This window comes from Culex quinquefasciatus, chromosome 1, assembly GCF_015732765.1.
Source record: "Culex quinquefasciatus strain JHB chromosome 1, VPISU_Cqui_1.0_pri_paternal, whole genome shotgun sequence".
In the NCBI taxonomy this organism is placed as follows: Eukaryota; Metazoa; Arthropoda; class Insecta; order Diptera; family Culicidae; genus Culex; species Culex quinquefasciatus.
The window spans coordinates 3738648-3763689 of NC_051861.1; the positions used below are offsets into that span (position 1 = coordinate 3738648).

General features: G+C 42.5%; 4 protein-coding genes and 5 non-coding genes across 11 annotated transcripts; 4 read left to right on the plus strand and 5 right to left on the minus strand.

Annotated features, from left to right (window-relative positions):
* Positions 1–13: 13 nt before the first annotated feature.
* On the plus strand, positions 14–4138 carry LOC6032680 (matrix metalloproteinase-2). The gene is made up of 4 exons (XM_001843188.2): positions 14–741; positions 813–1084; positions 2727–2888; positions 2947–4138. The coding sequence occupies exons 1-4, from the start codon at positions 586–588 to the stop codon at positions 4115–4117; spliced, it is 1761 nt and encodes a 586-aa protein (XP_001843240.2). The 5' UTR covers positions 14–585; the 3' UTR covers positions 4118–4138.
* Positions 4139–4272: 134 nt separating this feature from the next.
* LOC6032679 (probable dolichyl pyrophosphate Glc1Man9GlcNAc2 alpha-1,3-glucosyltransferase) lies at positions 4273–6182 on the plus strand. Its single transcript, XM_001843187.2, has 3 exons — positions 4273–4422; positions 4578–5232; positions 5298–6182. The coding sequence occupies exons 1-3, from the start codon at positions 4364–4366 to the stop codon at positions 6087–6089; spliced, it is 1506 nt and encodes a 501-aa protein (XP_001843239.2). The 5' UTR covers positions 4273–4363; the 3' UTR covers positions 6090–6182.
* Positions 6183–6214: 32 nt separating this feature from the next.
* LOC6032673 (probable insulin-like peptide 7) lies at positions 6215–13528 on the minus strand. Its single transcript, XM_038248617.1, has 2 exons — positions 13046–13528; positions 6215–6435 (listed from the first exon to the last, which is right to left on the minus strand). Exons 1-2 carry the CDS (start codon positions 13383–13385, stop codon positions 6236–6238), a joined length of 540 nt encoding a protein of 179 aa, XP_038104545.1. The 5' UTR covers positions 13386–13528; the 3' UTR covers positions 6215–6235.
* On the plus strand, positions 6461–6532 carry Trnaq-uug. Its single transcript has one exon. It is a non-coding gene; the product is annotated as a tRNA-Gln (tRNA).
* Positions 6603–6674, minus strand: Trnaq-cug. Its single transcript has one exon. It is a non-coding gene; the product is annotated as a tRNA-Gln (tRNA).
* Positions 6871–6942, minus strand: Trnag-ucc. Its single transcript has one exon. It is a non-coding gene; the product is annotated as a tRNA-Gly (tRNA).
* Positions 7799–7870, minus strand: Trnaq-cug. The gene has a single exon. It is a non-coding gene; the product is annotated as a tRNA-Gln (tRNA).
* Positions 8071–8142, minus strand: Trnag-ucc. The gene has a single exon. It is a non-coding gene; the product is annotated as a tRNA-Gly (tRNA).
* Positions 13529–19068: 5540 nt separating the features above from the next.
* LOC6032672 (RNA polymerase II degradation factor 1) lies at positions 19069–22440 on the plus strand. Of its 3 annotated transcripts, none has more exons than XM_038249317.1 (5): positions 19069–19137; positions 19663–19835; positions 19902–19964; positions 20027–20189; positions 20249–22440. In XM_038249317.1, the coding sequence occupies exons 2-5, from the start codon at positions 19759–19761 to the stop codon at positions 22388–22390; spliced, it is 2445 nt and encodes an 814-aa protein (XP_038105245.1). In that variant the 5' UTR covers positions 19069–19137; positions 19663–19758; the 3' UTR covers positions 22391–22440. The 3 variants fall into 3 exon arrangements, with proteins under 3 accessions (XP_038105245.1, XP_001843237.2, XP_038105246.1); XM_038249318.1 differs by having other exon boundaries at positions 19106–19151; XM_001843185.2 differs by having other exon boundaries at positions 19082–19835.
* The last annotated feature ends 2602 nt before the right edge of the window (positions 22441–25042 follow it).

Sequence of the window (25042 nt, forward strand, 5' to 3'; positions counted from 1 at the left end):
TGTGAACTGTCACACGCGCGATTATGCAACTGCGTTGTTTGGATGCAGTTGGAGAGTGAATAAAGCTGGCGACGCCATATTGCATTTTTTGTAGCGCGTTAAAAATTTAACGTTTTACTTGAGAAATCGATGTAGCAAAAATATCACGATGTTTAGTTGCATCTTTTTCAAGCCATTGAGTTTTTAAAATGCGAGTTGGACCCATTTCACCTTAACTTCGCGAGTAAACGTCACAACAACGCATCGTCCTGATAAGCCGCATGACTCAAGCTTATCACAAGCTGGGCAGCATCCTTAGCCGGGATTGCTTCTTCCAGAACGTCCAGCGCCAAAGAGAGGCGTAATCATTGAGAGAATTTGTTTTGCTGGCGCCATTAATGAGATGCCATTTCTCTCCCAAGTAAAAAGCTATTAGCCGCCGCAATGACCACGAGTCGCGTCAGTCTGATTATGATTCTGGTGGGAAAAAGATTCTGCATTCTTCGCTTGCGCTTGCTAAATCGCAGCAAACAATAACGGGGTTAATTACTTTGTTAAACATTTCGAAAGTGCTGTGAATTTGACGGATCGCGCGGCGCGTCAAAAATGGCGCCCAATGACAAAAGTCATCGTCGCCGTTATCGGGTCGTCGCCATTGTTTTGTTTTTGATTGTAATTGTTGCCACCTGTTCGGCGGCCCCCACGTGGGAACGGGTGGACATTCTCACGGGCGCATCGGCGCAGGTTCCCACCAAAGATATGGTTCGTGTTGTACCGCCCTAAATCGTTCCATTGTTGGCCGAGAAATTCAATTAAGCGTGTACGTTTGACAGTTTGATTTCATGCGACGGTTCGGATACCTTGAGAAAGGTCCCAGCCAAGCGGAGGCACTTTACAGCGAGGACGCGGTCGTGGCGGCCATCAAGAATGTGCAAAAGTTTGGGGCCCTGCCGGAAACGGGCCGGCTGGACAGGAGGACGGTTCAGCTGATGTCGGCGCCGCGGTGCGGCGTGATGGATCAGGTCGGAGGGGAGACGAGTTCGCTCCGACATCGGCGCTATGTGATCGGAGCGGAGAGTTGGAGGAAGCGGAAGATCACTTATTTGTGAGTATTAATTTATGATAAAGGATGGGCTGGGCTCTAATTTCAAAAATTAAAAAAGCGACTTTTTTCAAATTAGTTACCTAAAAATGGCTATAAATTGAAAACGGTGTACTTTATCTAAATTTCACTGTAGTATATTTTGATTGCAAATTAGTTTTTACATGAGAAATGAAGTTTACAAGTTTTGTTTATTTTTTTTTTAAGAAAAAGTGCTGTTTTTTTTTAAACAACTCGGTTAAAGACTAACATTAGTAGAAGGTCAACATTCTATATGCACCTTTTTGAAATGATAGAGTTGATTCCAACATTTTAAAACATTATTTTTTCGAATAAAAAATTATTTAAATTTTTAAACATTGAAAACAGAACCATTAGTTTCTGATTTATTGGTACTACAAAATAAAAGGCTGCTTGGATGATACTTTTAAAACTTCAATTTTCTTGTTTCTTTTTGTATTATTCGCTGTATTTTAACAAGTAGAATCCAATTTAATCAACTTTTTGAAAAAAAAAATATTTTCAGAACAATACTCTGAAATTTTGTAATGTTCTAACAGAGCTGAATATTCTAACAGCATTATATCAGAAATGATCCACCGTTCTAGCAGGATTCCGGCAGAAATTTAAATTTAAAGAATTTCCGGAAACAAAATTAAACTTTTCCGCTTTATCCTCGCCAAAAATTCCTTCCGCACTAACTTCCTGACTAAATTTCCTAGTCCAGTCTATTCCGGCCGCCCCTCAGTTGATTAAAACATTACAATGTGACCTTTGCAAACAGCAACTAACGCTAGAGGAAGGAAACCGGCGAAAAAAAACTCATTTGTCCAAACTACTTCTTGGACATAAAAACGCCATCGTCGTTATAGCACAGCCTACTAGATTGGGCTCAAAAATTCCGTACTCGCACACACACACGCTCACACACGATGACGCAGTCACAGATTTTATCTACTGTTATAAGGCTCCGTAACAGTATTATTCAGGTGAACCACAGACAATCGGATGAAACTTTGACACTTTAGGTTGCCTTAATGTTGATTGACGTTGACCTGTCTTGATTTCAAGGTGGATCATCATAGAGGTAACCCTATGTGACAATCGAGAACTGTCAAAATTTTGCATGTTTTTTTCTGTTTCAACCTGAAATGATGAGTCCATTTGCCTGTTTCACAAAAAAAAACACCTTTCGGCATGCGTCACATCATCATCTGATCCTCCGTAAAAGGAGGTCCGAAATTTAAGGCACTCGCGCGCAGCGCTGCACCCAAAAACAACCGCGCTCACTTTTGTTAATTGTGATCCATTCATTAACATGGCCCATAACAACAACAACAACAAGCAAAACAAAACAAAAAAGGCAAAACCTGCGACCGCACCTGAGCTTTTCTGATCAAAAAGTAGGCCCCCGCGGTCGTTCATTAAAAAGTTAAAACTGATCGAGCCCAATCAAGGCTCGCAGGCCACGTGCGGTGTCGTCGTCGTAAAATGTCGACACAACTTTCACTGTGCAATTGAAATTATCGACGACGGTGGCAATTTGGCGCGGCAGGTGCCCGTAACGCGGCTTGGATAACCGCATGGGTCCGAAAATTGACGCGACCTTAGGTAACCCCTCTGCTCTTGTTTCTTGTCGTTAAAGCATCGCCAATTGGAGCAGCAAAGTAGGCGAAGATTCGATGGCCAAATTTATGCAGAAGGCTTTTAACGAGTGGGCCCGGTACAGCAATCTGCGGTTCGTCCGTGTTTACGATCCGTCGGCGGATATCATAGTAGGCTTTGGCAGCGGTCACCATGGGGATAAGTAAACAAATTGAGACTTGTGAGTGATGCTAGGGGATTGATGGTTCCTTTTTTGACAGCTACCCGTTTGACGGACCGGGGAACATCCTGGCGCATGCCTTCTACCCGTACGAGATGGCTTCCTACGGCGGGGACATCCACTTTGACGAGGATGAAAACTGGAAGGAAAACTCGACCCAACTGGCGGATGGAGTCGACTTTTACTCCGTGGCTATTCACGAGCTGGGACACTCGCTGGGCCTTGCCCACTCCCCGGTCTACTCCTCCCTCATGTTCCCCTACTACAAAGGAATCACCCAGGGAACGCTGGATTACGATGACATCCTGGCGGTGTACAAACTCTACATCCAGAACCCTTACATAACCGACGATCCACCACTCCCAACCGACAGTACAAACTCCATCGACGACGCAGACTACGAAGAGCAAACGCCGGAAAACACGCCAGAACCGGGACCCAAACTCCCGGACTTCGTTACAGACCCGACCCCGGTAGACGAGGAACCTCCAACGACCAAACTGTACGACCTGCCGATAACTTACGTCGGCGACTACAGCACCGTTGACGATCACATCACGCGACACTATCCCGTTACGCAGGAACCTGCCACCGTTGCGCTTCCCGAACCGGTTCCGAACGTCTGCGTCGGAAGCTTCGACGCCATCGGCGTCCTCCGCGGTGAAGTATTCATCTTCAAGGGTCAGTATCTGTGGCGACTGACGGAGAAGTACCGCGTCAAAGAGGGGTACCCGGTGCGGATCTGGCAGGTGTTTCGGGACTTTCCACGGAACATCGATCGGATCGATGCGGTTTACGAACGGGAAGAGGACAACAGTGTGGTGTTGTTTTCCGGGAGGTACTATTGGGTGTTTGATGGGTTGAACTATCTCCATCCGGAAGCTCGTCCGATCACGGATTACGGACTTCCGGAATCCGTAGACAAGGTGGACGCCGCGATGGTCTGGTCCAAGAACGGCAAAACCTACATATTCGCCGGGGACCAATTTTGGCGGTACAACGAAACCACCCAGGAACCGGACGAAGGCTACCCAGCGCCCATGGACCGATGGTACGGAGTGCCGACCAATCTGGACGCGGCCACGACTACCCCGAGCGGCAAGACGTACTTCTTCAAGGGCAATTACTACTGGCTGTACAACAACGAACGGGTCCGGCCGGAGCGGGGCTACCCGCGCAAAACGGGCCAAATCTGGCTCGGCTGTCGGTGAAATGTTTCAAATAAACTTGTAAGTCACGAACGCGTTTGCAACGGTCACTTTGAAAGAATTCCAACTTGCATGCAACTTGCGTGCGTGCGCTGAACTGAAATCGCGACAGCTGATTCGAAATGTGCCAAGCCGGCGCTTGCGCGCTGTCAAATGCACCACCGCAGACGGACGGACGACATCGGAAAAGTGTTGATGTAAACAATTGTGCGTCGGCAGAACGGAACGGAAATTTGCTGCCAAACCAACATGTTTTGGCACACTTTTCTGCTCGCTTCGGCGATCAAAATCCTCTTCCTCGCCTCGTAGTAAGTATATTCTGGGGAGCTTCATTTAGGAGATGAAGTTTCTCGCACAGAGTGCTAACCGTTACATTATGGAACAAAACATGAAATAATCGATAACGAAGCCGGCTTCCCTGGGAAAATATCTTGGTTTAATGAGTGAAATGTTCTTCCTGCAGCCGGTCGACGGACTTTGAGGTGCACCGGAACTGGTTGGCCATCACGCACAGCAGGCCACTGGCCAAGTGGTACTACGATGCGACGAGCGAGTGGACGCTGGATTATCCGCCGTTTTTCGCCTACTTCGAGTGGGCTCTGTCGCAGGTGGCGGCCTACTTCGATCCGGCCATGCTGGTGGTGACGAATCTGAACTATTCGTCCACGCAGACGGTCCTGTTTCAGCGTGGTTCCGTCATCGTGACCGACATCGTGTTTGCATTTGGGGTTAAGCGATGCATGTCGAAGTTGGCCAAAACCGAGAACCAGCACATTATCGGTTCGGCGCTACTCCTGAGCAACATCGGCCTGCTAATGGTGGACCACATCCACTTCCAGTACAACGGATTTCTGTTTGGATTTCTGCTGCTCAGTTTGAGTTACATCCTGACGGAAAACTACCTCGCATCGGCGCTGTGCTTTGCCGTGCTGCTGAATCTCAAACACATCTTCATTTACGTTGCCCCGGTTTACGTGGTTTACCTGCTAAAGTTTTATTGCTTCCGTAATAATGGCGCGTCGGCGATGGCTCCGCTAATCAAACTCATCAAACTGGGCGCCGTCGTTGGCGGTGTTTGCTTGCTCTCGTTTGGTCCCTTTTACAACCACATTCCACAGGTAAGCAATCTGTAATTACTTTTAATCTCTTCCATGAAGCACATTAATTTCCTTTCTTTTTCCAGGTATTTGCACGACTGTTTCCGTTCAAACGAGGACTCACACACGCCTATTGGGCGCCCAACTTCTGGGCTTTGTACAACTTTGCCGACAAAGTGCTGTCCATCGCGTTGGGCAGGAAATCCGCGATGGCTTCCGGAACGGGAGGTCTTGTGCAAACCTTCGACCACACGGTCCTTCCATCGATCTCACCCACGACAACGTTCGTCATGACGGCTCTGGCCATGTTCCCGACTCTCTACAAGCTATGGACGCTCAAAAATACCACAAACCTGGCCCAGAACTTCATCCGAGCCGTCACGATGTGTGCCTGCTCGTCGTTCATGTTCGGCTGGCACGTCCACGAAAAGGCGATCCTGATGGTCATCATCCCGTTGACGGTCCTCTCCATCACCAACCGGAACGATGCCCGGTGGACACTGTTCCTTGGCATCCTCGGCCACTACTCCCTCTTCCCCCTACTCTTCAGCTCCGAACTCATCCTCATCAAACACGCCATGCATGTGGTCTACACCGGAATCAGCGTGCTGCTCTTCCGGAACATCCACGGCGGACGATTCCTCTCCATCCCCGAACGACTCTACCTGTACGGCTTCGTCTTCCTCTCCCTCTTCGAAAACATCATCCATCCCGCCCTCAACCTTGACCAAACCCTTCCCTTCATCCCCCTGATGGCCACCAGCGTCTACAGCGCCCTCGGCGTGTCCTACTTCTGGCTCAACTACCAGAAACACTTCATCACCCAAACCCCCTTCCTCACCAAGGACCAGGGCGTTTCGAAGACCAAAAAGAACTAAAAACCTTGCGCACACCGCTCGCTTTCAAATCAAAAACAGAAATATATTTAAATTGCGCCACAAACCAACAACACACACCTTCCACAACCACAACTCACTGCCGCCGCTGCCGTCCAAATATCGTCAAATCCGAAAGCGCCCAAAGTCTACTTCCGGTACCGGTTGATCCGCTTGTTCGACGGACAGTACTCGGCGTACTCTTCCCAGGTGCAACCGACCCGGGTGCAGCACTCCTGCGTAATGGAACCCCCGGAGCGACGCTTCGAACCGGTGCGGCGCGTCCGCAGGAAGCTCTGGGCCTGCTCGGCACTGATGGTCCACCGGGACAGCATCGGGGGAAGGAGCTCTGCAAAGATAGCTTGCGGTGAGAAGGTTCCATGGTGTAACGGTTAGCACTCAGGACTTTGAATCCTGCGATCCGAGTTCAAATCTCGGTGGAACCTCGCTTTTTTATTGAAATTGTGTCGGTAAATTTTGAGTTTTTTCTAAAAAAAAAGTTACCGATGCAGATTCAGGTTCCACCGAGATTTGAACTCGGATCGCAGGATTCAGAGTCCTGAGTGCTAACCATTACACCATGGAACCCACGGTGATGGTAATGAAGAACTAATGATTCTCAATCTACTTGATCATTGTAGTTGGGTTGATAAATTGTTCAAAATATTCAATCCTTCTCTTGAACGTAACGGATCGGAATTCAAAACCATAGAAGAATCTACAAATTGAATGGTATTGATTAAAGCTTGTCGAATGTCGGTAAGCCAAACAAGCTTAAAAAAATTGCGTCGGCCGGGAATCGAACCCGGATCAACTGCTTGGAAGGCAACTATGCTGACCATTACACCACCGACGCTATACGAGCAGTCGTAAAATTATGAGATTAGAATGTTTAACAGTAAATGTTTGTTTCGAACCATAATTTATTTTTTTCGTTACAATAGGTTCTTTTATTAGGTATTCCAAAAAAATATGAGTTCAGTTTACTTAATTTTGCATCAAAAATTGAAAATTCGATTATTATTTTAAGTTGTAAACTTTAAATATGTTATTAGTTTTGTTAGTTAGTTTTGCATCAAAAATTGAAAATTCAATTATTATTTTAAGTTGTAAACTTTAAATATGTTATTGATAATAACCAGAGAAACTACTTTAATGTACAAATATTCCAAAAACCAATCCAACGAATTCTATTTGAAGGTCTAGCTGGCAATTTTAAAATATATCTAGAGGATGTAAATTTGATTGATGATTAATTGTGTATACATAAAACCCAAAGATGGAAAGGTACAAATGATTTGATTAACGTTTGAGGTAAAAAAAAAAAACATCAAAATTATAAACCATGATGTTTGCTAAATGCTTCAAAAAAATTCTTTTTTCGATTCATAGTTCAATTCACAGAATGATTGACTTTCCTTTTGTCGATTTCAAATGGAATTGAATAGGGTTCTAAAGCCCTATTAAAACCATTAAACCATTTATGGTAACTTTTGAACGAGCTGTCAAGTATGATGCTTTCTGTCAAACAGGGCCGCGAAGTTATTTTTTTAAATTGAATTAAAAATCATTTTAAATTTCTTTGCGGTGGTACAAAGGGTCATTAAACTCAGAGAAATAAGCTTGGTAGTTGTGCACAATCATATCACCAATTTAAGCTTAATTAAGGACCCAATTTGGAACAATTATCAGGCAAAAAATGATATATTTTCAGGTTCCACCGAGATTTGAACTCGGATCGCAGGATTCAGAGTCCTGAGTGCTAACCATTACACCATGGAACCCTCGGTGATGGCAAGCAAGAGTTGTTGGAACAACCTCTACGTAATCAATTTATTTGGGTAAAGAAGTTAATGAAACGATTGTTTTATTGTAAATTATTTAAAACGAGATACAAAACAAATCTGTTGATTAGATGATTTACAATATTTGTCATCAAATTAATATGCACAAAACTAAATATTTACGTTTCTAAAAATATTCCTGCGTCGGCCGGGAATCGAACCCGGATCAACTGCTTGGAAGGCAACTATGCTGACCATTACACCACCGACGCTATATAAACGCTGTGCTCGTTAGTCTTTTATGATAAGTTGGTGAAAACTGATTAATTTTTGTTACAATAGGTTCTTTTGTTATTAAACATTATTAATCTATAATTCTATGTTTTTATTATCATTCATTCCAATTTGATTTTTTTTTTGTTCAAGAAAATAAAAAGAGATGTGTAAATATTCAAATATTGTATTTAAAAGAATTTTGTGGAGGATTTAGTGTCTTGAGAAAAGAGACAAATATCTGCGCCGATTTCATTAATTTGACTTTGATCAGAGATTTTTACGATAATGGAGATTGGACTCAAAGTTGCAAAGTTATTGTCAGTGATTCGACGCTATTGCCTTTCTTTAAGGGGCTGTATCTCAGCAAACATTGGTCCAATCTTCAATGGAAATTGGAAGGTTTAATATTATCACCTTTATGATGTAATATTACGTCACTGAACTAAAAAAGCTGCATTACAACGAAAAAGTGGTAAAATTACACATTTTTTTCTGACGTGATATTACATTGATTTTTATACTGTGTAGGTTTGAGAGGCAATTGATGACTGAAACTTTGCCGAAGACACACAGTCGATCAGTAAATCCGCTCTCAAGTTAGGAGACTTGTTTGGACAAACAAATGATGCAAAATGCCTTCTTTGTTCATAGTAAAAGTACACAAAAAGCTAATTTTTTTTTTTTTTTTCCGTGGGCTTTGGTGATGAAAGCTAGTCTTAAAGTCTTTACGCTTGGGGACGATAAGATTGGTTTTCCCAGGTCCTGTGGGTCGTCAGGACTTTGGCAGCCCTACGGCGCGTGCCTCCGGGTGGCGGATGGAGGATAAAGGGATGAGTTAACTGTAGTGACAGGCTGCAAGGGATCCGGATCCTCAGCAGTCTTCAAAACGGTAAGCTATCCTATGGGCAACGCTTACAAAGATGTTCTCTTAAGAACAAAACGACCTCTTTGAAGAAAAGCGCTCACGCGGACCAGATCACCACATGATGGAAAGTGCTTTTACTCTGTAGTACTAGCGCGAGTACTCACACGATAAGCTACGATGCGCGACGAAATGTTATTGTTGTCATATTTATGTTAGTTTATTTTCGGAAGATACTGCTGTTCTTTTTGTTCTGTTCTTTTCGAACCAGTTCCAGATCATTCAAGCAGCCATGAATGAAAACATGAACAGCCAAAGAAAGCAGCATACACCAGAAGGAAGGAAGACGAACATTAAAAGGACGATGAGAAACTACAGCGTCTGCGTGATGTTCCGGATGCGGCTGTAAGCGATTGAAACTTCAACTTGGGGATCGCCAAGGCATGTAGGCCATCAAGCAATTGCAGCTCCCGCAAAAAGTGCCTTTTCCAGTGAGCGGTAAGATGGGTACTACCCAAGGTATTACCCATCATCAGGTATGTGACATTAGTTGTCTTTATTATTTATAGTCGGCTCACTGGTTGTCAATCTCTATATGTTTTCCTACTTCTGTAGAAGATTTTTTTAGTTCTTAAATTTTCATATTTCGATGCTTTCTTTTTCCATTTCTTTTTATCCCAACTTTTCTCTATTTGACGGTCTATCTGATTTTATTTCAACTTTCTTTTTGTTAATATGATCTCAAAATGACGATCATGCTTTGCTTAGATATTCTAATCGAATCGGCTTTTGGGTTCTTATTTTATTTGTCTCGTAGTCCCTTAGTTATTGACAACCGAGAGTCGACTCTTTATATTTTTCTTAACTATTATTAACTTTACAGGTTATAATATATACAATAATTTCCATTTAAAAAAACGTTTTGTTGGCATTTTCCCTTAAAATTAATTTTGCGTTTATTGCTTTGTCGGAACAGTCATGTTGTCAATCAGTAAAAGTCCGTTAGCGTATGGAAAATGTACTACGTTTGCAAGTGCTACTTGATCCTGGTTTTGAGAGTTTTAAAAGTTTTACTTTTAACAGTTAGAACCTTCAAAACTAGTTTTGGGGAGCTCTTGCAAACGGTGTTTTTATGACACTGTGGGGAGCGGCGATAGAGAACGAAATATCTAATTAGAATATTTACAACAATACACACTCTCACATACACAATCTCATTATAACCTGCCCAATCATGTCCTCTTTCCCCGCTCCCCATGGGGTGTAAGTGGCACTTCACAGGCTAACACATTCATTACCTTTCCTTGACACAACCGGACTTGGACTAACTTGATCCTAGCTGTCCTACCTCGCTCCGCAAAAAAAAAAATATATATATACTTGTGTTGATAGAAATCACAGCTTTTATAATATGTAAAATTACAAGATATTGCAATTTTTTATTCGAGTCTCAATATTCTTGTTCGTAAAAGCTGTTAGAAACAGGTTTAAAACTGTTTGAAAATGGGGAGGAATAGTTAGTTTTTTGTAACTTTTTCTAGGTTGTTTAATAATTCCAGATTTCAGTTATGTGTAAGCCAGTTTAGTAATGCTATCAGAATTTCTGATTTCAATTGAAGTGGTATACTAACCATTCTGAATTGTCAAAAAATCCATAGAGTCTCGATCAATCAATAATGAAATGATATCGGACAAAATTCGTTAATCTGTTGAACTAACGGTTTTCGGATTATGGTTGTATCGATCATTGTTGCGAATCGAGAATCTACTGGAGTTTTGACGATCAAATAGAGCCTAACATTTCAAAAGGACACACAGGTGTGAACAGGATTGTGTCTCTTTCACTCAAATTACATACGATATATGATAGGGATACACTCTTGTTTGCCTAGCTTGTGTGCCCTAATGAAATGGAAGGCACGAAATAGTCGTCTTAACAACGAGTGTTCAACTTGTAAAATATGAACGTTTCATTAATGTTTATTGTTTTTGGAAGCAGCAAGACAGGTTTTAAAAATAGGCAAAGAAATGTTTGGCTTTGTAATTAAAATTTCGGGGATTTGAGATTCAAGTTACTTTCAGACAGTTTAGTTGAGGTTGTTGTTTCAAGTTAGTTAGTTTTTCTGAAATGAATAATTGGACATAAATGATTAGTTAAATTAAAGTTAGTTGCAGTGTACGACAAGACTACTGACGGACGCGACAGGACGGGGTCCAGAAAAAATGCCCTTGACAAGTTAGTTTTCATCTTTCATTTTCCAGTTAATTTATTTGATTACCTTTAGATTTGAAATACATCATAGGTTCCCTTTGTATAAATCTCAATTGAGTTTTTGATTGAATCATAATTTCAGATTTCCTATATTCAGTTTTAAAGTTAGATTAACGTAACTGCTTAAGTCATCCAAGTTCTTACTACTCACACCTACACTAATTTTCTTTCACCTTCCTCCCGATCCCTATATCTTCCGGTGGTGTTCATTTGGTATGCAATACTAGTTCGGCCACTACCCTTTTTTCCACAAGAAACCGGACTTGGACTGACTTGAGGCCGCGTCCCCCACCTTGCTCCGTAAAACGAAAACGAAAACGAAACGAACAAAAAGCTAATTTTTTTTTTTATTAATTTGCTCGTTCTTAGGAGAATTACTCAGCCTACGAAAGAATGCAGCAAAATTTGGTACCAGAGTAACATTTTTTTTTGTTTTTTTTTTTGTTGAAGATATTGAAGATTAAATACACAGTAGAGAAAGTTGGTAATATTAAATCCACATTTTCAATCTTTAAAGTTTTTTTACTGTGTATCAAATTATGATAAACCATATTTTTCAATCGAAAAGGTTTAATTTTTTTGATAAATTATAACGATTTTTTTTAAATTTGGTTTTTAGATTTTTTAATCTCAGCCAACATGTTTTCGAAAAGCTTACACATTTTTTTGATTTTTTGGAGGACTGCTGATTGCTTTAAAAATTCTCTTAAAGTTTAAGTGTTGCCGAAAATTAGTTGATTTCATTGATAGCTAATTATTTTTCAACTCATTTTCAATTGACAATACCAATGAAGTTACTTGAACTTTTGTGAATAGTTTTGCTTTTTTCCTTTAAAAAAAATATACGAAAGAATCAATGACATTCCAAAAGTGTTTTATTTTTTTAAATTTTAATATCTGACAACCCTGCTCAAGGTCTGTCCCTGCTATAAATAATGGTAATGTTAAGGCCATGTGGTGTAAATTTTAAAGAAAATGATAATAGGGTCCTAAAGCCCTATGTGAATTTTTATGTACAACGATTAAAAACTCGCTTAAAAACCATTTCTGACCACTTTTTGATATTAAAATGCAAAAACAAGTTGACAAGACAACATTTTTTCGATGGATCAACTATGGTCCCCTTGGAAAGAGCTCACAAGAAGGACATTTTCTGTCAAAAAGGATGGCGAGGTCAATTTTTCAAAATTGATTTAAAAATTCATTTTTAACTCTTTGTGGTCGTACAAAGGGTCATTGTACTAAGAAAAATACGCTTTATCGCTGTTAACAATAATATCAGCAATCTAAGCTCCATTTTAGGACCCAATTGGAACCTTTAGATAGGCATTCGAAAGTCCTTATATTTATGTCAAAACTAAACTTGGAGAATCTGATAAAATTTTTGTAAGATATCGTTATTATAGATTTTTTATAGATTATTATAGAACGTTGAAGTTGACATCTAGACTTGGTTACAAATTAGACAGAAATATTTATAAAATGTTCTAAAACTCTGGGAACACTTCCAAAAGATTTCAATTGGGTTTGAATAAATGTTGAGGTAATTTTTGTGTTTTTGGTTTTTTGAACATTAATCAAATCAGTTATAACGATGTTTCTGGGTTTCCAATTATTGTGGAATCCATTTGATATCCCGATTTCATTTTAAACACATTTTGTTCTGCAAATTATTCAAATCCACTTTCTTCAGGCTAATTTCTTATAGCTTTTCAACTAAAACTTTAACTTCTAAACACTTTCCATCACATTCTAAGATATTCACCATTCGCTCTCTTTCCGACACTTGTTCCTCCCGCCGCCGCCGCCGCCGCCAACATCTCCATCTGCTGCTGCTCCGCCGCCGCCGCTTCCGCCAATCCGTTATTCCGCCTCGAAATCCGGTAAATGTCCTTCCCACAGGCCCAGTACATGTGCCGGATGAGACTGTCGTGGCAGCGCGAGTGGCTCTCCTGGTGCCAAACCTTTTCCCAGTCGGCGCGGGTCCGCTGCCGGAACGTGACCTCCATGTTCGGATCGGCCCCGCCACCACCACCGATTCCGACGTCCCCGGTGGTCACGTGGACCAGCAAGATGGCGGCCGTGACCGCCGGTAGCCAATTCATGGCCGTTTTGTTTTTGGGTTACGAATTTGAAACTCAAATTCCCGGGATCCGGTGGTCCAATTAGGGAACACTGGAATCCTCCACGGAGGAACACATGACACTTGAAACTCGCTCACTCTTTTCAACCTTCGCGCGCGAGAGGCCAAACCGCAAATGAGACCTGGCCGTGTCCGGTCGGGGACTTTTATAAGCAGGACTAGGTTACGACCAATAATGACGCCGAGGCTCATCATCAGGGAACAAATGGATTTTATGTTATTGCTTGGCGTCGGACGACGGCGTCTCAAACGTCCAGGTGAGAAGTGCCCCTCGTCGTTGGACCGGACGTACACGTGGTGTGCGTAGGTGTCTGCTGATGCTGGAGCTGCTTCAAATGAAGTGATAACCGATTCAGTACATAAATTAGACAAATAGAGAAACAACACAGCGGTGGACAAACATCCAACTGCTCTCGACCGCAAAATCAGGGATAACAACCGATTGACCGAGGGGACATTCGACCGCTTCTTGTTCTTCCCTTTTGTCGCACCTTTTTATTAAACGAAGAAGAAAGCTAATCAATGACTTTGGTTGGTCCAAAAATAGAATCGTCTTCTGCCCTTCTGGAAAAGGGGGGCAACACTTTCTGTATGATGCAATTTCATTGAACGGAAAAAAGCAGCTGAAAGGGTAATCATAACTGTTGCGAGTCAATGAAATTCTTCGTGCGATTCGTTTCTCGACTGTTGCTGGGGAACTCAGCTGATTACTTGTACATGAAATTACTTAACATTTTTTCTTTAAAAAAGAAGAGGAAACTGACTACTCTTTAGAATCAGCCGGGGTTCGTCTCGTCCTTTAAATTGATAAGCAAAATGCATACCACAAGACCATTTAGGATTGTGAGTTTAAAAGGACTTAGACCGATATAGTTGTAGTTGAATCAAAGAATCGGACAAGAATACAAGCTAAATGCAAGTTCAATAATTCAAAACTAAACGATTTGCTAGTATGCGCATTTTTAATTGAATCTACATTACCTCGCTGAAAATAGCCAGGGCGACTTATAGAATTCATCCAATAAGGTATGAGAAAAATAGAAAGCATTTCCCATTAGAAATGAGAACGATCGTTACCACTCGGTTAAAGTGGTTCCTAAGACCATTTGAGCAATTCTGTACCAAAATCGGAAATGGATTTTATTTGTATATTTGATCTAGCTCAAACTTTGTGGGGGCCTTCCCTATGACCAAATAAGCTATTTTGCGTCATTGGTTCACCCATACAAGTCTCCATACAATTTTGGCTGCTGTCCATACAAAAATGGTATGTAAATATTCAAGCAGCTGTAACTTTTGAGTGCATTTTCTGATCAATTTGGTGTCTTCGGCAAAGTTGTAGGTATTGTTGAGGACAATTGAGTAAAAAATAGGTACACGGAATTTTTTTTGCAGATTTTTTAATCAACTTTTTTTTCACTGAAACTCAATTTCCCAAAATACGTATTTTTTGATTTACGAGATTTTTTGATATGTTTTAGGGGACAAAAATCCGCAACTTTTGAGCCATAGAGAAACATGGTCAGAAAATCTGCCGCCGAGCTATGAATTTTTGAAAAAATCGAAGTTTCATGCAAAAACAAAAGTTTGCCACCGAAAGTTTGATTTTAGCGAAATATTTGCAGTTTTTCGATTTTTAAAAATAGTGACCATGAGTGACCATTTCTAAAAATATTTTTTTTTAAAGTGCAGAAGGGCCAAACATTGAATATTACGCCCATTTAAAATGCTAGTCTTGATTAAAAAAATTTCAAAATATTTTTTTCGAGAAGATCGGAAAATTTCACGAATGTTTCATGTTTTAACATTGAAAATCGGACCTGAGACATCGACATTAGAAAATGGTGGGTTGTTTTGGTGAGTCTTGGAAAACTTCAATTTTCCTGTTTCTTTTTCTTAAAGCGGCTCTATCTCAGCAACCCGAGGTCCAATCTCCAATGTCTCTTAGACAATTTTATAGCAAATTTTCTGAACTTTAAAAAAAAATATTTTTAGAAATGGTCACTCATGGTCACTATTTTTAAAAATCGAAAAACTGCAAATATTTCGCTAAAATCAAACTTTCGATGGTTATATCTTGAAAACGGATCCCTTTATCAAAAAATCTGTAAAGTGGTTTTCAATTGCAAATTCAAATTTTGCATTAAAAAATAACGTCAAATTTGTTTTTGCATAAAACTTCGATTTTTTTCCAAAAATCACTCTTTTTTCAAAAATTCATAGCTCGGCGGCAGATTTTTTGACCATGTTTCTCCATAGCTCAAAAGTTGCGGATTTTTGTCCCCTAAAACATATCAAAAATCTCGAAAATCAAAAAATACGTATTTTGGGAAATTGAGTTTCAGTGAAAAAAAAAGTTGATTAAAAAATCTGCAAAAAAAATTCCGTGTACCTATTTTTTACTCAATTGTCCTCAACAATACCTACAACTTTGCCGAAGACACCAAATTGATCAGAAAATTCACTCAAAAGTTACAGCTGCTTGAATATTTACATACCATTTTTGTATGGACAGCAGCCAAAATTGTATGGAGACTTGTAGGGGTGAACCAATGACGCAAAATAGCTTATTTGGTCATAGGGAAGGCCCCCACAAAGTTTGAGCCAAATAAAAAAATACATAATATAAATGGTCGAAATCGGCCGATTTCGTAGAGAGTTGCTCATTTACCTTCCGAAAAACGATCCAACTCCACTCAAAGCTGGCTGGAGGATACTGTTTAGATTTTCCCTCACCTTCTTAAAAAAAGTGAAGCATCAACAATTGGTTCTACTCCCAATTATCAACTCCTAGGCAAATTAGACTCATCGCATAAATATAACGAAATCAAAAATGCGATCAACAAAAATCACAGTCTCAAACGAAATTGAACATGCGAATAAAAAAAAAATAAAAAAATCTACAATCTACGATTATCCGCAGTTTTGACTATCCGAAATCAGGTTATCCGAAGTTCGATTATCCGAATGTTTGTATGGGACTTCGGATAATCGAATACAAAACAATATTTTTTGTTCTTATTTTTATTAACATAAAAATCGAGTTGTGCAACCCTATTTTAGCTATATTTAATAGTCGATTGACAATTAAATTGCAATTTTTTTTCAATACTTCATCGCCGCCATTTTGGCCGCCATCTTTAATTTAAAAATTGTTAATCACTTTAGTGTAGTTCAGGGGTGCTCGACAATAAAAATAGCACAACGTTTTTTTTTTTTTTTTTGGCATTCGATTATCCGGAGATTCCATTTTCCGAAGTGACATTTTTCCAAGGCCTTCGGATAATTCACGCTTTTGGTGTTTGAGACAGAGTGACATATGTCACTCTGTCTCAAACACCAAAAGCGTGAATTATCATGTTATAAGCATGTTATAAGCATGTTATAAGTATAAGAGAGCGAAACTGGGAAAAATTTTGGCTGATTTTAGCGTGACGTACTTTATGGATGAAACCTTAGTTAAAAAATTTGTAATTTTTTATAGATTATTTTTTCCTAAGAAAAAATTATGAATTTTTGTTTTTTTTTCTTTTCTGTATCATCATTTTGTATCATCAATTTTCAAATACAAATTTGGAAGATGGTCATTAGGGTACCCAGAAAAAAATAACCCCCTGCTCCACAAGCGAAAAACGGGTTTTTGGGTTATTTTAAGCATCTGTGAAAATTTTGAGCGAAATTGGTGGAGATTAACCCATTGATACCCGAGCCTAAAGTTGGTGAAAAAAAAATGATTTTTTTTAAATCACTAATAACTTTTCAGGGTCGAGTTTTACAGCTTTGGTATGTTCTACAAAGTTGTAGAGCATTAAATTTCCCATGAGAATCTCACTTTTGGGAATATTTTGATGAAAGAAGCGCACCGTGCAGACCAAACCGTAAGATAATTGAGTTTTCCATACATTTTCTTACATACATACAGTTTATTTTCTCACTTAAATTCTTCTTGTTGAAGTCATTTTCATTTGTTTTTAGGTTAAGTTATTTCTCTTTGTTTATACAATGATCATTTGATGTACTCTAACCTAATTTTTAGTAAGCTTTAAGTTTTTTTTTGTAGTTTTATCATATTCGAACTTAATGATGTCTCTGTATACGATAAAGGCTTGCCCTTATGTATATTTTTGAAATAAAGATACAAATACAAACACAATTTTTTTCGATTTTTTTCTCATACATACTTCACATTCGAGTATCAATGGGTAAATGTTGACCGATTTTGCTCATACTTGGCCCAGAGTCCTAAAATAGCTCAAGAAACAATATTCAGCTTGTGGAGCGAGGTTTTGAGAAAAAGTCCCATATTATGGTTATACAAAAATGGCATGTAGATGATAAAACATGTGTTTCTCGAGAACGGAATTTCTGAGCGAGTTGGTGTCTTCAGAATAGTTGTAGATAAAGGAAGGATAAAATTGTTACACTCTTAAAAAAATGCTCATGTTTTTTATTACTCTTTTTGAACTCTAATTCAAATTACAAAAAATACTATTTAGAAAAGTATGGTTGAGTATGGTTGAGATAAATTGGTTTACCCAAGTTATAATATTTGAAAAAATCTAACTTTTATCTACAAAAAAAAACTTTTTAAAGGAAAAACTATGCATTCAGTTTTTGATGTAAAATTTTCCATCAAAAAATCTTCTTAACATTGGAAATTTAATCTATGATTGCAGATCTATGAGCGATCGAAAAAAAAAAACTATAAAAAATAATGAGATAAGTGATTGTTTACCTCAAAAGAAACGCACCACACGTACTGTACGGATATATTTAGATAAAAAAAAAACATATTTCGAAAAAAGAAAACATTAAGCCTCGCAACAAAAAATAAATAAAATTAAATTTAGGTTACTTATGATTCTGTTTTGGGGACCTTTTGAAGTGTGCTTCCTCATAAATGGAAAGTTTGCAGAAAAGTGGTCATGTGATGTAATCAACTCTATCAAATGGCTTTTTTTATTTTATTTAGAGTTCCGAAACTATTTCTAAATACTCCAACTACACAGAAAAAATGTGAATTTACTCGACACGGAAAAAAATAATCACATGTAAACTCAGTTGATGTAAACTTGAGATTCGACGTAAACGGTTGAATCACATGTAAAATCATGTTTTTACGTATAATTTGTTGCAAATTTACATCAAATTGCATTTAAATTTTTGGGTCTCGTGGCGCAGGGGTAGCGGCTTCGGCTGCCGATCCCGATGATGCTATGAGACGCGGGTTCGATTCCCGCCTTATCCACTGAGCTTCTATCGGATGGTGAAGTAAAACGTCGGTCCCGGTTTCTCCTGTCTCGTCAGAGGCGCTGGAGCAGAAATCCCACGTTAGAGGAAGGCCATGCCCCGGGGGGCGTAGTGCCAATAGTTTCGTTTTTTGCATTTAAATTTAAATGTTTAATGACGTGCAAAAGTGCTACATCATAAATGATGTAACATTAGGAAATATTTGTTTGTGTGTAGGGAAATCTAAAACAACTAAATTTGAATATATCCGTTCACCATTAACGGAATTGTAGCAAATCCATTGCTCGTAGTAAGCTTGCGCCTCAACTGTTGACTGTCCGATCACCCCAGGCAACGTGGGTACGATCACCTTAGCAACGCCGAAAAAACAACCCGCTACCAGGACACGGGGCCTACTACTGCCTAGACTGCCGCAGGAAAAACGTTTTTGTCAGCCATATGGCGTTAAGCAGTAACAACTTGAGGTGTGCGAGAAAAGGTTTTCATTCAGAATTTGTTCATTTTTGTTTTGTGGTGTCTTAGGTTGTGAATTTGAGGCGTTTTGAAGTGATTGGAAGTGATATTCTACTAAAAACGATTAAGAGATAGTGTGTAAAACAATATCATTGATCTAGGAATAATATTTAATGATTTGAAATGCAAAACAACGTTACGTAACATTCATTTTCATAGCTAACTTTGCATAGCGCATTTTGATAATTAATCAAACAGTAATTTATAAAATTGAAGGTGAAACCCAAATTCATCAAACATTAATCACAAACTATTCAAACACGTACAAAATTAAGTCAAAGGTCACAGCTTGCGTGACCTCACCCACTGCAATATTCGTTGCAAATTGTTTATTACCCTTCCCACCTTCAACGCCTACTTCGTTTGAACAGCATTTTGCTGACATGAATTAAGGCGCTCACCCCGTACGGTTATTGTTTGTTTATTCCGCCTACCTTGCTTTCATCGATTCACCACTGAAATGCGGTGCTTTTTAGGATTTCTTGCGTGTTAGAGCCCCAAAAAGTTTATTGTTTTTCGCGCGACCTTGTGATTTGCATGCACAAATAAATATTTTGAAAGAAAACGAAAAAATGTTTTCCGACGAGGAGATCAACCGCCACAACTACCAGTTCCGATTCCAGGAGATGGAAAGCAAGATCCGGAAATGGTAAACGCTGAACTGACTCAAACGGAGTCTTTTGAGGTTATGTTAATTGGAACTCTTGACTTTCAGTGAACTGGAACGAACCCAGCTGGAACAGCGCTTTACGCAGCTGATGCGAGAACGTCAGGAATGGTTTGTTACAAGTAGCAAGGTCATGATCGTTGGATGACTGATAGGTTATGTTTTTTTTTCAGCGAGAAAGCTGCCGAAAGGTCGATGAAGCTCAAGTACAAGCGAATGATGGAACTGGAGAGGCAGCGAGCGGAGCGGAACGAAAGTCTGCTGAGGATGCTGCACAAGATCGATCAGCAAGCTGCTTCCCTAGCGGCCAAGACCGATCGCTTGAAGATGCTTAAGGTACCACCCTGACATAACCTATAAAAAATCAAGGAAATTTGACAAAAAATCAATTTTAGACCCAATACGAGTCGTATCTTATTCGCTCCTGGTCATCCCAACGTGCGCTTCCTCCTTCGCCAGCTCCGTCAATCTGTTCCCATCAGATCTTCCCTCCAGCTCCTCCTCAACCGTCCTACTACCGAAACACCGAATCGCCCAAGTCCGACTTTGTCCGTTACCTCTCAGACCTAACCCATACCCAAACAGCAATCCACAACCCGATTCCTCCTCCGACGGTCCTTTCCAACTACATTGCTTCCCAACCCTCCAGCAGTTCCACATGGTCACGAGATCCGTTCAGCCGAACCGCTTCCGACGTGATCCTTCAGCCAACCTTCAGCTTCCCGGCTTCTTCCCTCAATCCACCAATCCCCGAGACGCCCCGTCATCGACCTCCCTCAACCAAACCCCAGCTCTCGAACGAGGAGTTCATCCAGTACATCGACAACGAGATCCTCAAGGCACCGGACATTCCCACCGTGGAGACTCCTCCTCCGCCGATGGTCGCCCTGCCGAACATCCGAGTTGATCCACCGACCATCACTCCGAGTCCGCTTCCGGCGGCATACCTCGAGGACGTCACAAACGAGGAGGAGGTTAAGCCGTTGACAGAGTATGACGAGGACAAGGCGTACGTCATTGAGGATCTGGCTGAGAAGCTGGCGCTGTACGATCAAGCAGAAGAACAACCAAAGCTGGAGGATACAGAGATCACGCAGCGTTGGGAGCGGATTGTCGAGGTTAACTCGACGAAGCCGGAAAAGGAACCTTCGGTTCAGGAAACTAAGCAGTCAAGCATCGAAGAGGTTGACGAGATTCCTGCAGCTCAAGTAGCTTCCGAAAGCGTGAAAGCTGAGTTGAAGCTTGAGGAACCATACAAGGAAACAATACAAGAAGTATACCAAGAGACGCATAACTCAAGTGCTTCAGAAGAAGTCCAACAAGAGCCAAGCGTCTCGTACGAGCAACCAGAGCTGTCAACAGCTCCAGAAGAAGTTCAGCCGGAATATCAGCAAAGTTACGCATCCGAAGCTGACTATCAGCAGTACCCGACAGCAGTCGAGCAAGAGTATCAAGCTCCGGTAGATTACAACTACCAATATGCTCCAGAACAACCGGTACCGACGGAAGCAGACACAAATCAACCGCCAATCCAGCAAGAAGATCCGGCGTACTGGACCACGGCACGGCAGGCCGTCAAAGCGAAGACGATTACTGCGCTGGGACAGTCCCGTACACCGGAAACCATCGAGGAAGTCGCGAACAACGGCGAAGCCGTTGAACCCATAGAACGCCGCTCAACCCCATCCGGATCGAAGCGCAGCTCGCCGATGGGCGAGATCGTTTCCCCGAGCGAGATTCACCAAAGTCAACCGGAAGAGCAACCGGCAGTGGACACCACGCAGTACAACTACTCGCAATATCCGCAGGAGTACGATCCGGCTGCGGAGCAGCAAGCCTACCAGCAGTACCCACAAGACGGCTCCGATCAGCAATACTACGAGTATCAAGAGCAGGACCCCGCACAAGCTCAGCAACAATACCAAGAGTACGCGGAAGGAACCAACGCCGACCCGAACCAGTACCAGCAAGCTACGGAATATCCCGGCCCGACGCAGTACGTGTTCGAGCAGGGTTACTACGATCAGCCGCAGCCGGTTGATCCCAACCAACAGCAAGCCTACTACGATCAGTCGCAGCAACCGCAGACGACGGAAGACCAGCAGCAGTACGATCCAAATCAGCAAGCCTACTACGATCCGAACGCCGAGCAGCAACAGCAGTATTACGAGGAAGCGCCCGCTCCAGATCAAACCGTCTACGATCAGTCGCAGGAGTATGGAGCGTACGAGACTTCGCAGTCGGAAGGTCAGCAAGCTGTCGTCGCGGTTGAGCCGGAAGCAGTGGAACCAAAGGAACCGGAAACGGAGAGTATCTCCAAAGTTGAGGAGGAGACGCCGGCCGTCGGTACAGAGGAGGCGTCGTCGCCGTCGTTGTTGTTTGCAACTTCGGAAGAGTCTGAGCAACAGGTGAAGGTCGTGGAAGAACAGCAAGAGCAGAAGAATGTTGAGGAATCTCGTGGCGGAGAGGATGGTAAGGACACGACAACTGTCAGCTCGGTGAACGACGAGAGCGATTTTGACTTTTCCACGCAGTGAGGGGAGGGAATGTTACGTGTTAGTAAACAATGTAGAGTTTATGCTTGAAATGAAATGTTTTTGACGAAGAACTTCGTCTTAGGGCTCTATACAGGGTAGCAATCCAAAATTTCCAAATGAAACCGAAAAATGAAACGCCTTCCCCAAGCAGAGGGGAAAATCACAGAAGCAGCGCGGCCGACGGTTTTGATATAAATATAAACGCCACCCCCTCCACAGCATTAGTTTAGTCGGTGGTCTACCACCGAAGCGAGAGGAGCTCAGCTCTTCTCGCGAGCGCCTGCCTTCTCTCTTCCCTACAAAACCACGGGAAATTTGAAAGCTGGCTTCAGTCGGTGGTCTACCACCGAAGCGAGAGGAGCTCAGCTCCTCTCGCAAGCGCCACTAGGTGGCGTCTTCAGGAACTAGCCTTCCCGCTTCCCTACAAAACCATGGGAAATCGGAAGGCTGGCTTCAGTCGGTGGTCTACCACCGAAGCGAGAGGAGCTCAGCTCCTCTCGCAAGCGCCAGCCTTCTCTCTTCCCTACAAAACCACGGGAAATTTGAAAGTTGGCTTCAGTCGGTGGTCTACCACCGAAGCGAGAGGAGCTCAGCTCTTCTCGCGAGCGCCAGCCTTCTCTCTTCCCTACAAAACCACGGGAAATTTGAAAGCTGGCTTCAGTCGGTGGTCTACCACCGAAGCGAGAGGAGCTCAGCTCCTCTCGCAAGCGCCACTAGGTGGCGTCTTCAGGAACTAGCCTTCCCGCTTCCCTACAAAACCATGGGAAATCGGAAGGCTGGCTTCAGTCGGTGGTCTACCACCGAAGCGAGAGGAGCTCAGCTCCTCTCGCAAGCGCCAGCCTTCTCTCTTCCCTACAAAACCACGGGAAATTTGAAAGTTGGCTTCAGTCGGTGGTCTACCACCGAAGCGAGAGGAGCTCAGCTCCTCTCGCAAGCGCCACTAGGTGGCGTCTTCAGGAACTAGCCTTCCCGCTTCCCTACAAAACCATGGGAAATCGGAAGGCTGGCTTCAGTCGGTGGTCTACCACCGAAGCGAGAGGAGCTCAGCTCCTCTCGCAAGCGCCAGCCTTCTCTCTTCCCTACAAAACCACGGGAAATTTGAAAGCTGGCTTCAGTCGGTGGTCTACCACCGAAGCGAGAGGAGCTCAGCTCTTCTCGCGAGCGCCAGCCTTCTCTCTTCCCTACAAAACCACGGGAAATTTGAAAGCTGGCTTCAGTCGGTGGTCTACCACCGAAGCGAGAGGAGCTCAGCTCCTCTCGCAAGCGCCACTAGGTGGCGTCTTCAGGAACTAGCCTTCCCGCTTCCCTACAAAACCATGGGAAATCGGAAGGCTGGCTTCAGTCGGTGGTCTACCACCGAAGCGAGAGGAGCTCAGCTCCTCTCGCAAGCGCCAGCCTTCTCTCTTCCCTACAAAACCACGGGAAATTTGAAAGCTGGCTTCAGTCGGTGGTCTATCACCGAAGCGAGAGGAGCTCAGCTCTTCTCGCGAGCGCCAGCCTTCTCTCTTCCCTACAAAACCACGGGAAATTTGAAAGCTGGCTTCAGTCGGTGGTCTACCACCGAAGCGAGAGGAGCTCAGCTCCTCTCGCAAGCGCCACTAGGTGGCGTCTTCAGGAACTAGCCTTCCCGCTTCCCTACAAAACCATGGGAAATCGAAAGGCTGGCTTCAGTCGGTGGTCTACCACCGAAGCGAGAGGACCTCAGCTCCTCTCGCAAGCGCCATTAAGCGCTTGGCAGTAGTGGCCACCACCTGGAGGCCCCGGGGATGTTCCGATAAGGGAACAATTGCGGAACCATAAGAGTTGGGGCAATATGGGTATCAAACTTAAGGGATTTTGATACTGGACATGAAATTTGACATTTTGGCAGTAGTGGCCACCACCTGGAGTGGCCGTAGGCCCCGGGGATGTTCCGATAAGGGGACATTTGCGGAACCATAAGAGTTGGGGCAATATAAGTATCAAACTTCAGGGTTTTTGATACTGGACATGAAATTTTAAAATTGGCGGAACCATAAGAGTTGGGGCAATAAAGGTATCAAAATGTAGCTGCTCCTGTGATGTTGCTGCACGGTTACGCAAAACGGAAATGAAATTAAATCCAGCCTCGGAATAGAGTTATCTACGTGCGTATGTATTGCGTGTACGTACACGAAAAAGATTGAGGTTAAATTTTGTACAGTCCAGCAAAACAAATGGCGTGCTAGTGTGCGTGAGAGCGGGCTTAGATAATTCTATCAGAATCACCTCGAAATTTACGAGCGATTACATATGTGTGTGTGTGAGTGTAAGCGCGTGCAGTCCAAAAATCTCAGCCTGCTGCGCCCCACTTCAGCTCATAATTTTTGGATCGTCGTCGAGGCCACATCAGCTGCAGCAGAAGAGGGCGCAGAAGGCGAAAATTTCCCTAGGCAGCCCAACGGACAAACAACGAAGAACAACCGCAGCACCGCAGGAGAAGCAAACCACAGGCCAAGGTTCCGAAGGAGAGAGGAAACCGGCCAAGCCCGCGGCCCGTCCGCTGGTTGACGAAACGAATCTGGCCGCCATCACCCCAAAGGATCGGAACTTCGGAACGAATCGCCACTGCAGACCATCGGGAAAGAAGAAGAGCAGCTCCTCCACCATCGCAAGTGTAACGGACAAGAAGCA

What these genes read in the sequence shown, in the direction of transcription:
- LOC6032680 (XM_001843188.2), top strand. Translation starts at nt 586, where the DNA reads ATGGCGCCCAATGACAAAAGTCATCGTCGCCGTTATCGGGTCGTCGCC. An exon ending in AGGTTCCCACCAAAGATATG is followed by an intron (nt 742 to 812) that starts GTTCGTGTTGTA and finishes TACGTTTGACAG; the next exon opens with TTTGATTTCATGCGACGGTT. An exon ending in AGCGGTCACCATGGGGATAA is followed by an intron (nt 2,889 to 2,946) that starts GTAAACAAATTG and finishes CTTTTTTGACAG; the next exon opens with CTACCCGTTTGACGGACCGG.
- LOC6032679 (XM_001843187.2), top strand. Translation starts at nt 4,364, where the DNA reads ATGTTTTGGCACACTTTTCTGCTCGCTTCGGCGATCAAAATCCTCTTC. An exon ending in ATCCTCTTCCTCGCCTCGTA is followed by an intron (nt 4,423 to 4,577) that starts GTAAGTATATTC and finishes TTCTTCCTGCAG; the next exon opens with CCGGTCGACGGACTTTGAGG. An exon ending in TTTACAACCACATTCCACAG is followed by an intron (nt 5,233 to 5,297) that starts GTAAGCAATCTG and finishes TTCTTTTTCCAG; the next exon opens with GTATTTGCACGACTGTTTCC.
- LOC6032673 (XM_038248617.1), bottom strand. Translation starts at nt 13,385, where the DNA reads ATGAATTGGCTACCGGCGGTCACGGCCGCCATCTTGCTGGTCCACGTG. An exon ending in TGTCGGAAAGAGAGCGAATG is followed by an intron (nt 6,436 to 13,045) that starts GTGAATATCTTA and finishes CTATCTTTGCAG; the next exon opens with AGCTCCTTCCCCCGATGCTG.
- LOC6032672 (XM_038249317.1), top strand. Translation starts at nt 19,759, where the DNA reads ATGTTTTCCGACGAGGAGATCAACCGCCACAACTACCAGTTCCGATTC. An exon ending in GAAAGCAAGATCCGGAAATG is followed by an intron (nt 19,836 to 19,901) that starts GTAAACGCTGAA and finishes CTTGACTTTCAG; the next exon opens with TGAACTGGAACGAACCCAGC. An exon ending in ATCGCTTGAAGATGCTTAAG is followed by an intron (nt 20,190 to 20,248) that starts GTACCACCCTGA and finishes AATCAATTTTAG; the next exon opens with ACCCAATACGAGTCGTATCT.